The sequence below is a fragment of the Dendrobium catenatum genome, unplaced genomic scaffold, assembly GCF_001605985.2.
Source record: "Dendrobium catenatum unplaced genomic scaffold, ASM160598v2 fragScaff_scaffold_1056, whole genome shotgun sequence".
NCBI lineage: Eukaryota > Viridiplantae > Streptophyta > Magnoliopsida > Asparagales > Orchidaceae > Dendrobium > Dendrobium catenatum.
The window spans coordinates 6,669,444-6,682,271 of NW_021319518.1; the positions used below are offsets into that span (position 1 = coordinate 6,669,444).

The following is a 12,828-nucleotide window of genomic DNA, read 5'->3' on the forward strand; positions in this document are numbered from 1 at the left end:
CATATCCAAATATTTATAGAGAATCTTTCAATTGTTGTATAAGCATGCACATGATGATTACACTTTCTCTTGGGGTGCAACAGCACACGTGAATTTAGTGCTAGAAATGCCACGCGATGTGTCCCAAATAAAAAAATTCATCTGATATGTATTGGGAACATCTAGATGCAAACTTCCAACACCTCCATATCTAGGTACTTATAGTGAATCTTTCAATCTATTTAGTTTTGTTATTGTAGTTAAACATTAGATTATACAGTATTTGGTGTCTCAAGATTATCCCTTGTCACGCCTTCTCTTCCGGTCTCTTGTCATATCCATGCTTCCAAATATTATATTAGCTGCTAGTTTAGTTGAATAATAAAAAAAAGCGCAGGAAGGACACTATAATATGTGGACAAGAAGAACAAATTGCTACAAAAATCTATATGCAATTCTATTGAAAGCATCTGGGTTTCTGTTCCATGTAGCTAAGGCAAGTTCTGTATAATTTTTATTTCAATAAAAATGCAGCACTAAATAAAGAAACAGGGATTAAATATTTCAGGGTTGCTGTTAAATGAAGATATTCCACCTTTCTATTTCAAAATGATTGAAATATAAACAAGTAATATTTCATGGTAGAATTAATGAATATTCCCGCCCAATGTCAGCCCCTTCGCATTTTAAAAGCATATATTGGAGCCAAACAGAGTATAACGATTCAATAAGCAAATCAGAATCAAGCACATCATATATTTAGTATAAGCCATATAAAAGACCTTTTTTAAAATTGATTAAAGGTATATTAATTAACACCACACTTGCAAATCTGCCATAGTATATGTCATTTTTGGCATACCAGGTATAGATATATGATCAGGACTTCCAACCATCGATCTAAGCCACTGGATTTTGCTCTTTCCTTCTTTTCCTCCACTATATATACCACGAACAGCATACAAGTTTGTATGGAAGCCTCTTCCCTCAATCTCAAGCTTACAAATTTTAGGCATTCCTGGATAAAAATAAAATAGTACGACATAAAGAAAGCTGATGAAAAATAACGCTGATTAATATAAAAGGTTTGGATACTTCAAAATCTAACAAGGGCACAGCAAAACCATTATTCAGGAACAGTCAAGAATGAATATGATAATTCTGTAAAACAGTTATACAAGGAAAACAAATCGAATGAGAAATCATGAACTTTTGTTAATATCAATACCTAATGCCATTACATTACAGGAAGAAATGCAAATAATATTGTTTTTAAGGATATCACCTTAATCAAATACATTAGCATCTGGTTACTTCCAGCATTAGTTTGCTGAAGACATAAAATGTTGAGAACTTGAAACTCAGTAGGATTTTTATTAAGATTATTCAAAACGCCCTGTAATGAGCCTCCCGTAAGTCGTCAATGAAAAACAAAGCAATTATAACGATGAACAAGTGAAAATAGGGTCTCTAAAGTGGATATACACAGCACTGTCACGCATTCGCTACATAAATTTGTCCACCACTATACATACATTGAAAACATTTAGCAAGAAATAAGATACTAAAATTCATAGTCATTATACTGACATAAACATAAAATTTAGTTAGCACATTCATCCATTATACTGACACACACATAAATTTTACTTAAGCAAATTCACGCGTTATACTTATATACTGCATGCACAGATTTATTATTCAAAAGTACTTGAATCTTCCAAATCTAATCAAAGATCTTGAAAAATACTTCTATTTTAAACTTCAATGGTAAAGCAAATACTTTCCCTAGGATAACCGCAAGTTTTTTTTTTTTGAAAAATACTCCTTTCTCATTCTAACATATGAGGAATTAATTTTAATTAAAATAATTTCAATTCGTTTTTTGTCATCTTCGTCGAGCTAACTACGTTCTCTATTTTTCAATACATGTTAAATGTTATAATGGTTAATATTGCCAAAAAGAACAATTTTACTGGGTGTTTGTTATCTTTTCTCATGTCCATCATAAAATACTCTCCATAGCTATTTAGATCAAAGTGAAGTTCCCCGAAAGAAGAACAAAATCATGAAAAGTGCAGGCCTACCGAGAAGTTTACTGCTGTCCCATATACCTCTCAAAAATAAGATATCCAATTCTTAAAACAAACATAAAAACAATGTCTCATGAAGTTCAACAGAGAAATTATAACTAGCCCTAAAATATCAGAAAAAAAAAGGTTTCGGAGAAAATCATATATTTATCATTGCCTTTTAACACAAATATTGAACTACCTGGCAAGATAGGAGAAGTCACTGCTGAGACAGTTTCACTTGATCTTCCAAATACATCAGTAACAGTGCACTCACATTTCAGGCAACGACCAATATCCTCAAAACGCACCCTATATGAGCAAGACTGTTGTGAGGGAACCAGCTCAAAAGATTGATGTTCCCCCATCCCCACTGAATAAAACCTGTCATCAAAACCTTGACATGATAAGAGAAATTAGCTTCTAAGAAGCTATTATACCAAATATGACAAAATAGTAGTTTACCATTGGTATTTAACATCGTTTTTGTACTTGCTCCAAACATGCTTTTGATTTTCAGTTTTTGGTATTAATTGAACAGCTGTGAGTATTTCTCCTTCTACTTCCTTTCCATTGAAAGAAAGCAACTCAATTTTTGGGAGTTCTGGAAAAAGCATAACAAATAAGGCATGACAATCAGCATCTAAGAAAAGCACTTGAGCCTTAAGGTATCATCAGTCATTATCTGTTTCCTTATCAAATGCCTATAACAAAAAAAGGCTTTGAAGGAACATGCATAATAAAATTAGGAAAGTGGATTTTTCAAACACATCTGTTGACCTCATGAGTTTGAGACTTATATGGTTCATTAGTGATTTGATGATTTATGTTATGTTATCTGTAAGAACCGGGCTTGGCTGGTTCAATTGAACCGGCCCCTAACTAAAACAGGCAATGCAAAATTGAGAGGACGAGCAAAACAGAGCAGGGCCGCACGCGAGCGACTTGCTGTAGTGTTGATAACAAGTTTGTATAGTCATATAGTTAAGTGTCAAATCACATTGTGCTTAACATAAATCACTAATCTTATAATAAAATCACAACTTATATTGCTTATCCCCTACACTGTCCACTAGGTTGTTTATCAAGTCATCATACTTGTAGGTTCAACATAATACATTATAGATATGAAAACCAATAAAAGAAAATAATTGAATTAGTGTTGATTCAATTGAACCAACTAGTAGTCAGATTTACTATAAAAAAGGGTAAAAATAGATTGCCAGAGAAGAAAAATGCAAGTAATACAATGTTAGATAGAGGAAGCGAGGGCGAAGCAGCGAGAGAGTGAAGCAAGCGCTTAAAGCAGATGACTAAATCAAGTGCAGTGAGAAAATAAGTGATGAAAGCATGAGAGCCAGCAATTAATGTGAGTAGGGCCATGCATTTGTGTGCGCGCGTGAGAAAAATGGTAAAGCTTTCAGATTTCCTATGCCTCTTTTACATCGCCTTTCTATTCAAGCAAAGGCAAAAATTCAACCTTAACTAAATTATTTTCAAAACTCCTTTTGTTCCACTTTCTATTCAAGGTAAAATTCGATCTTACCTAAATTATTTCAAATAGAGAGAATGACCAAAATAATCTCTTGACTCTTCATGAAGGACAAATGGTCCCCCACTATATTGAAGGACCATTTTGGTCCCTAAAATCTTTAAAAATGAATCAAAATAGTCCCATGTGAGACTATTTTTGTTCTTTTTTAAGGAATTGAGGGACCAAAATGATTCTTTAATATAGTTGTGGACTATTTTAATTTTTCATAAAATGGTCCCTGAAATTTTCATAAAGGTTTCTAGATATTAATATAGTAGAAGATAAAATTTGAAATTTATTTAAGGATATCCTAAGTATTGATAATTGGTTTTACATAAGGAGAGGTAATCTATACTTTATCATTTTGGCTTTGACAATGAAAAAAATGAAACTGATTTTGTTATTTGAATTTAGGATAGGTATTGTTAAGAAATGTAAATTTCATTTCATCTGTGTAATTATGTAATGGGGATAATTGGTTAGCAAAAAGAAAAGTATGATTAATATCAGAATAAAAAAAAACAAAATAAATAAATATTTATATACAATGTTATATATTTATAAGTACTGAAGTTGAGAGAAATGAGGATTAAGGATTGATTTGACAAACAAAATGGCTTGCATCTAAGGTAAGTGACTATATTTCTATTTTCTAATACTGATATATATTCCTCTAAATCTAATTTATTGATTTTTATGCCTTCTTATATACATTTGATAAAGGTATTTCTACGAGATTGTTAATACAAATTGTTTAAGATAAATTCATCTTTTCTTTCATGCAAATGATCTGCATATTATAATAAATGTTGCTCAAAACTCATTTTATTTCAAATGAGTATCCCATATAATGTTATGAAATATTTATTATGATAAGTTTTGAAATAAATGCAAAGAATATGACATTTAGAAATGCTTGCATGTATAGTCATCTCCTTGTGATACTAACAGATGACGCATTGTACCTGCACATAAAAGATTATTAACTCACCTCAAAGTTGGGAGATTTTTTAAAATTATATTAAGATTGATGTGCATTAAGTGATGCAAAGATGGCGCTATAGTAACAATACTATTAAAAGATAAGATAGTATATGATATGATGTGTTCCTTTTAAGTTTTTAATGCTCTTGTTATGAATGTCTAATTGAATGTTAAATTTTCTATTCCATGTTTAAATAAAATTTAGATATTTTTTATTTCAATTGTTATTAATATGAAAGTCCAAGTTCTATTTATGATGACCAATTTACATTTTATTCTCTTTCATTAAATTACAGCAACAAATAACTACTATATATATTTCATGTCCAATAAATGAATGATAGAAGATTGTTTGTCTACAACTAATGAAGAGCATTCGGTGATCGATATGTAAAGAAAATCTGAGCACTATTCAATATTATGCATCTTTATAAGAAGAACAATGTATCTTCTTGTCATTTTTCAGATAAATAAAAATTTATGAATTAGTGACTCTTTTGATGTGTTGGAAGAATGGCTTGGAAATTTTTGTTAAGCATGATAAAAGCATTTAAGTTTCTTCAAAATGTCTATTCCTGTGTTAATATTCTAAGCTCCACGACCGTCGTGCCAATTGATAACTCTATTGTGCATAAACTTTATATTTCTTACATTAAATGATACTTTGATTGTGTCAGATTTGGGTTGGGAAGAATCTTAGCTCTGAAGTATGTAAAACTTTAACACCCTTGTTATGCCTTAAACTATCAATGTCATCTAAAGAAGATAATGTAAGATCCAAAATCAACGTAATAAATCTAAAATTTTATTTAATAAAATTATCATCTTATTTTAATAATTAATTACTCTTAAATTAGAAATAATAATTATTAAATAAGATTAAGTATTTCCTAATATTTTATCCGAACAGATGCTTATAAGGTGTAAGAATTGACTTGGAATACAGTTATGTATTGGTGTGGGCCCTCTCTCTCAGTTTTCCTTTTGTTTGGAATTCGCTAGCAGTAAATAAATAAGGGAGGGCAGTTACGGGAAGAAATTTCTGTTATAAGAGGCGGCACAGTGCTTTGGGAGGAAAATCGGTTCACAGGGCTGTATGGATAGTGAACGGCTGAAGGAATTTAGTGACTGTGAAAGAAATCATCAAAGTATACATAAGCTAAAGGGATTTTGTGTGGCTTTGAAGGCAAGCATACAGCGGCTGAAGGGATTTGAAGAAGACAGAAGTTTTGTGTAGGAATTTCGGCTTTGATAGGAAACAGAGAACAGAAATTTTGGGAAGAAATAGGAAATCTCGGCTGTGAGAACAAAGAACAGTGAAGGAAGAATACGAGGGAAAGTGCGGTGAAATAAGAGGTAAGCATTTTTGATATATTCTTAGTTGTCTTTTATATTTCTAAAAGTGATAAAAGTTCGAAGGAAGTGTATACCAATTGTAATTTTAGGATTCCTAAGATTTATGCAAGGAAGTTTTGAAATAGTTTATAAAAGGAGAAGGTTACATGGTGTAGAATTGGAAGAAACAATTCGTCAGGAAGGTAAGTTATGTAAATTTAATTTATAAATGCAAGGATTATTATTTCTAGGTATATTTTTAATGTCATTTGAATGGTTTGAGAAATTTATGCATTATGAAAATTTCAATAGTAACCATGGGAATCCATTCAAGTATTCATGTATAAGCAACCGCATATCCATACGAACAATTGAAGTTTGAAATATGAATAAGCATGATTGCTTAAATCTTTGCTTAGTTGGTAAGATGTTGAAAAGAAGTTCACTTCTTTAGGTATTGCATATAAATTCTTTTCATGCAATAGATGGTTATAAAAATTATGGAATGTATACAACCATAATAAGCATGTATGGATTATGAATATGTGAAGTGTAATGAATATCAATTTATTAAAGTAAAAGTTGGCTATAAAATGATGTAAATTTACATTTGCAGGTAGGGCAAAATGGTTCTCATGTATGACACTGCATTGTAAGTGGGGCAAAAAGGTCCCCATGTATGACACTGCATTGTAAGGAAGAGGAAGTGAGCATATCCAATCTAAAATAAAAAACAGTTCAACATTAAGCCTTTCAAATGCAATATCATATGAATTATCTCAATTCATCAATTCCATGTTTGGAACTATAAATCTGAAAATAACAGTGGTTTATAAGGCAACTCTTAAGGTAGTAAATCATTATTATCATTAACGGACTTATCACAATTACCTAAGGTTGTCTTTTACATAAACTTGTAGCCATGTTGCCTTTAGTCTACCAGTCAGGACCGATTTCTGACAAATTGTTTCTTAACACATAAAATAAACATATTCTATTCTTAATTATTTATGAATTAATCACATTAAGTTTATATTTTAAAATCTTCGATAGATTTCATTTCCACAACCCACTAACCTATTTTTTTCCACTTACATTTCCACTTATTAGCTTACTTGTTGGTAAATAAATTTAGCGCTTCTTCAATTCTTCCTAATGAATAAAACTCAAAGAATACTCCACATTCCACGGAACATCTCTTACATAAAGCAGAAGATAAGGAAAATGGAAGAAGTTGTAACTCTGATAATTCATAAACTGTTTACCTGGAAGAACAATGTCAGATGCTTCTGACAGTACAAGTTCCCCAATAGCTGAGTCTGAACGAACAGGAGTGTAGCTGCCAATAAATGTTAAAATAATCTTTTAAAAGAAAACAGAGACAAGTCAATACTATCAATCTAATTATAATACGAAGGGGCTAGAAAAAGGTACAGAATTTTACACCAAAAAATAAAACACAAGCAATGTTGATGCGAATATCATACTAAAATAATAAAAGCGTGACAATAAGAATAAGAATGGAATGATGTCCAAATCACTTGATTCCTTTCAAAGAGAAAAAAAAATAAAGCAAACTGTTACGGTTCTCCCTGAACCGACCAAACCTGCTCAACCTGGGCCGGTTCACTTCTATAGGAGGCGGGCTAAGCCAGCTCCTTAGAAGTTGCCACCCAAGCATGTGGACCCCTCATAAGGTGGCAAAATAGAGAGGGAAGGGGGCGGCTAAAGCACATGAAGGCTATTTTGAATTTGGTTAATTTTAGAAAGCTTTTGATTTGGAAGATATGTATTTAAAGAGGATGGGAGGTTAGGGTTAGGGGATGTTTTGAGTATTGTATTCTCTTGGAGTTACTCTTGGGTGTTTTGGGCTCTAGATTTATCGTCTAGAGATTGGGAGAGAACGATCCTCCTATCGAATTAAGGATCAGTTGTATCTTTGCTTGTTCTTGCTTTTGGTTTGATTCCTATAATACAATCAACTGTTTTTGGATTGTTTTCATTGGGGATCTTAAGGTTTTCTCTCTGTTTTTATCAATTATTGTTAGGTTTGCTTGCAAACTCAAGTATTTCCCATTAGGGTTACTTGTGAACTAAAGTATTTCCTATCACAAACCACCTTTGCAAGCATGACTAAATAAATAAACTTTTGCTAAGATGCTAAACGTAACTTTAATGCCAAAGGATTAGTTGCAAGAAGAAAAAAATTGCAGCTGTAACAACTACCAGAAAAAATAACAGATGCAAAAATCTTTGACAGGAAAAAGAAAAAAGTGCATATTGTGCTATTACCATTAAATAATTTTATTGAAGCAACGATTGCCAAAAAGAACTAAAAATAGAAGGATACTAGCAGAACTGGCTTTGTCCCTGCACGAAATTGGCCCATCGAGCTTTTCCCAAGCTTAGGAATTCGGCACTACTAGCCGCATAAGAATATGGGCTGTCTTAATCCAAGTGTGCCCTATCATTTTCTTGGATCATCTACTGTTTAATGATTGGGTAAATTATTACCAAACCGACTAGCTAATCAAAGTTGAACCCCGACTAGCTGATCAAGTATTAACTCATCCAGGATCCAGTAAATTGACACAATTTAAGACAGAATTTTCTAGCCTGTCATTATAAGTAGAAACAAATCTATAGAAGATTTTGGGATTTGGAAAATCCTTCGTTGTAAGTAAAATTTCTTTCATATAATTTTTTTTAGATTTATTATTAAATCATTTTTTTTATAAAAATTTTATTATTTGATTTTAGGAATTTTGGAAGGACAGAGATCAAGTTGCAGAAGTTGGGTTCTTCAAGGAATTCAACAAAAAAAAAAATTTGAGGTTGAGGTAAGAATCAATTAGGTAGATGTTATTGAGAAAGTTGATGAAAGTTAACTATATATAAAATTTCTTTGTTTTGTATCTCTTTAGGTTGAGATGAGGATCGAATATTTGAAAAGATCAAAGTGGGTAAATTATGTAATTTTATAATTTTATTTTATGCATACAATCTTTTAAACATTTGATTATTTGCATAAATTACAATGATAAATTTCATCTGTTATAAACGTTTGAAAGTTTTATTAAAGAGAAAGGTATTAAACTATGTAAGATATGAAATATGCAAAGATATAAATAATGATTAAATGAAAAGTGGAAAATGGAAAACAAAATGAAAGACAAAAATTATGTATATGTATAGAAATAAAAAGATGTAATTATAACAATGAAAAAGGTATTGCAAATTACAAGAGTTCACCCCCGTATGATACTGGCTGGGGAAGCAACGTACCCGTGCATGTTAAAAAGGAAAATGAAAAGAAAATGAAATGGAAATGGTTGAATCTTAATTGATACATTTAGACGGTGCTCCTGTAAATGGAAATGGGGAAATGGATATACTAAGGAATTGAATGTCAAACCTAATAAAAGAAATGTTAACATAGAAATGGATGGTTATGAATGAATACCAAGAAAAAGACTTATGTGTCATTATAAGATTTATAATGCATGAAAGATGTATGTGTATCGATTGATATTAAGAGAAAAAGTTGTATGTATTATATCGATATATCTATTTTCACTGTTTTATAATTGTCAATAATTACACACTGAGTTTACTTTGTAAACTCATTCCATTAAATAAATTTTTAAGGTAAATTTTTAGATATTTAAAAATGACAGAAAGAGAAGAATTCGAAACAGGTAATTTATGATTTTTATAAATGTTAAGTATTTGAAATTTTTTTGTTAGTGGCTCTTCAGATCAAAGGAGAAAATATGATGTTTAATGTTGTTTTGCTTATGAATTGAAATGATTTGATCATACAGTCCGACTTTTTGTTCCTGCCTCGTTAAATCGAGTATCCGGGCCGAGTCGTGACAATAAAACTCTTCATTAGATTCATAGTTGTGTTATTTCAACCCTTATTCAAATGAAAAGATGATTCCAAAGTTAGTTTATTCCAAGGCGTAAAACTTGCATCCATGTGCTTCATCTTATGGCCAAAACTTAAAAATGACAGACCTGCACATATACTTCAATAGAAAATTCATACTGCATCGCCTATTGAAATCAATTGAAAAAATTGTATTCTATTGCTTACAGTGGCAGCACTTCTAATAAATATATAAATATGGTGCTTCCGATAAATAGTGGTGGCACATATAAAATTATGGTTAAATTTTAGGGAACAAAGTCACTTCTTGAGAGGGATAAAACAAACAAGTCAGATCAAATTTAAGTGTGAGAGCTTCTAGACCTACTGCAATAATTTTTTAATGGTGAAGAAGAAGATTCTAGGGAGATAGAAATAGACATGGTGAGATACAAATCTTGTGATGAAGAACATAACATGGGTTATGATGGAAATGAACATGAAAAAATAGCAAAGATTAGATTAACCTTAAATTGTGGAAGCTAAAAACCAAAGTTATTATATGCTTGTTTAAATTTAAAATATAACTATTGAGCCTAAGGATCCTTAAATAGTACCTCCTCATCATGTTCTCCCTCAAATCAGAATTTAGCAGTAGCAAGATCCACATCTCTAACGCTCCACTTCTCCTTTTCACTACACTAGCCAACACCACTACTCACACATTAGATGGTAAGTACCATAACAAACCACTAATAATTCGAACCTCTACACTTACCAATACTATTCTTATCATCAATCTCCTCATTTATCTTGTTTGCCCAGTCAACCATTTATCACTATTTGCCCCTACCTCTCCAAGGCAGCACCACACACTCACTTGACCTTAAGCACCAAAGCACGCCATTGGTAATCCCAACTTCTACACTTACCAATATTACTCTTACCATCATCATACCCATTATACGTGTTATTAAATCACCTGATGAACATTACACCAACTTTCCACGTCGAAACAATTAATTTATAGAGTAAATCTTGCACCTCCCAATTTTCCTATATTTGTCCTCACAAGTAGAGCTTCTCCATCTCCTCAAGAAACAACAATGACACTTTTACCGCCAACCCCAATTCTCTATCAAATGTTGATCTAATTTTGACGAACGAGTTTAGACATTATCCTTCAAGTGAGTAGCATCACGTGATGGTTCATGTGTAAAACCCGAAAAATATCGATCGGATGCATCGCATGCATTTCGATGTGTCGCGATGAAATAAGGAGAAATTTCGAAGTCGTCGGAATTCGACACAAATAATTTTATTAAATTCTAAGCGAAATTTCATTCGAAATGATATGAAGAACCTATACCTAATTTCGCACGAATTTAAAACTAAAAACTATCGAAGTTAACTTAAGTAATATTTAGCCTTTATGCTCAAATTGTTCTCATGATCCTTAAGAAAAATACTATGAGAAAGGGTACATGCGTAATTAGGCATTTGTTTTTTTCCCTTAAACCCTCATACGCCTCATTCGGTCCCTTGTTTCGTTTGGCCGCTCGCGTGAGGGTAGGCGGCATCAGGTGCAAGGAGGAGACGATGGCGCCGGCAGAAGTTTCCGGCGAGGTCTTGGGGAAAAATCAAAGGGGAAAGACTAAGGAAGAAGGAGATAAGCTTCAATTGCAAATAAACTCTCATTTTCCCTAAATTTTCTTAGGTTTAAATTTTAAGGTTTGCTCAAATCTTAAGGTTTTCAAAGAAGAATGATAGAGAATGAATAGAACATGATTCTAACCATTTAAAATGTAAATTTGCTCAAGAAAATCTTAGGTTTCCAAATAAAGATTTTATGGAAATTTAATATTGTCTTAGGAATATTATTAGGAAGGGTTTAAAAACATTTTTAAGCATGAAATTCGAATTTTCCCTAAAGTTTTTTAGTTTAAAAAATTATGGTTTTTCCTAATTTTGAGATTTTGAGCTAAGTTGTTAACTAATGTTGCTCCAAGGAGTCTTGGGAAGGATTTAATTAAGAGAAAATGAGATTTTGATAAAAAAATATTTTTTTTCTAATTTCTAAATTAATTTAATCCGAAAAATAATTGGGTTTAATTGTAATATAGGTTAGAGAAAATGTTTTAAATAATAATCGAAAGGAAATATGTAAAATTTCAACAAGATTTGCAAAGTGTTTAGAGTAAGTGATAATTACATTCTAAATTTCATGTTATTTCTCTTTTAAATATGTTTATGTTACAATTGTTCTTTTAAGAAGTTAATTGTTATGTCTTGCATATGATCATAATTGTAATTATATTACATTAATCCTTAAGATATTATTGGTGTCTTGAGTTACATATAAAAGTTCATGTTGCATTATTACATTTCATGTTTAAATAAAAAACTCTTCATATGTATGAAAGTTCACTTTCATGCTTAATCAAATTCATTTTAATAGATCAAACATATGTATGACTAATATATTATATCATCTTATTTTATGATATCAAAATGATATGTAAGATTGTGCATCTTGAGACGGAGTACTTCAGTACGGATGTATTTTATTGTAAATCAATGTAAGGAAGTTTAGAAGTCTATATCTTTTAAAAGTATTCATTTCATTTCATAAAGAGTTTATTGATAAATATAAGTTTAATTATCATTCATATTAATTCCTCTACATTGCACATAAGTTTAGATGTAATTGTTATTTGCTGTGTTAGCTCATTCCCTAGTTTTGGGATACTTTTCAGAAGATCTTGTTGCTGGGTGATGGATGAGCGACCCTAATTTATGTACAGCGGTAGAGGACCGGAGGACAAATTCTAGTGTATTTTTCTTTAGTTGTTGCAAAAAGATTTGGTTGGTGGATGTTGACATGATAAACTTTTAGCCACCCTTTGTAAATCTTGTGATATTTAGATATGAAATATTTTGTTCTAGAATTGGAAGTTGTTTTTAAATACACTAATTATCCATTAAGTTATTTTAGATTCATATGTTTCATGTTTTAAAGATATTGAAATGCTATGTTTTAACATTTAAGTCCG

The 12,828-nt window shown here is 31.2% G+C and overlaps 1 protein-coding gene across 1 annotated transcript in view; it reads right to left on the reverse strand.

Annotated features, from left to right (window-relative positions):
• LOC110103376 (187-kDa microtubule-associated protein AIR9) overlaps nt 1–12,828 on the reverse strand; it is an 85,819-nt gene that overhangs the window by 16,618 nt on the left and 56,373 nt on the right. The window contains exons 30-33 of the mRNA XM_020832062.2: nt 7,170–7,243; nt 2,517–2,655; nt 2,254–2,435; nt 842–997 (exon numbers count right to left, since the gene is read on the reverse strand). Of these exons, the coding sequence (XP_020687721.1) occupies nt 842–997; nt 2,254–2,435; nt 2,517–2,655; nt 7,170–7,243 (551 nt within the window). The remainder of the gene's footprint in view (nt 1–841; nt 998–2,253; nt 2,436–2,516; nt 2,656–7,169; nt 7,244–12,828) is intronic.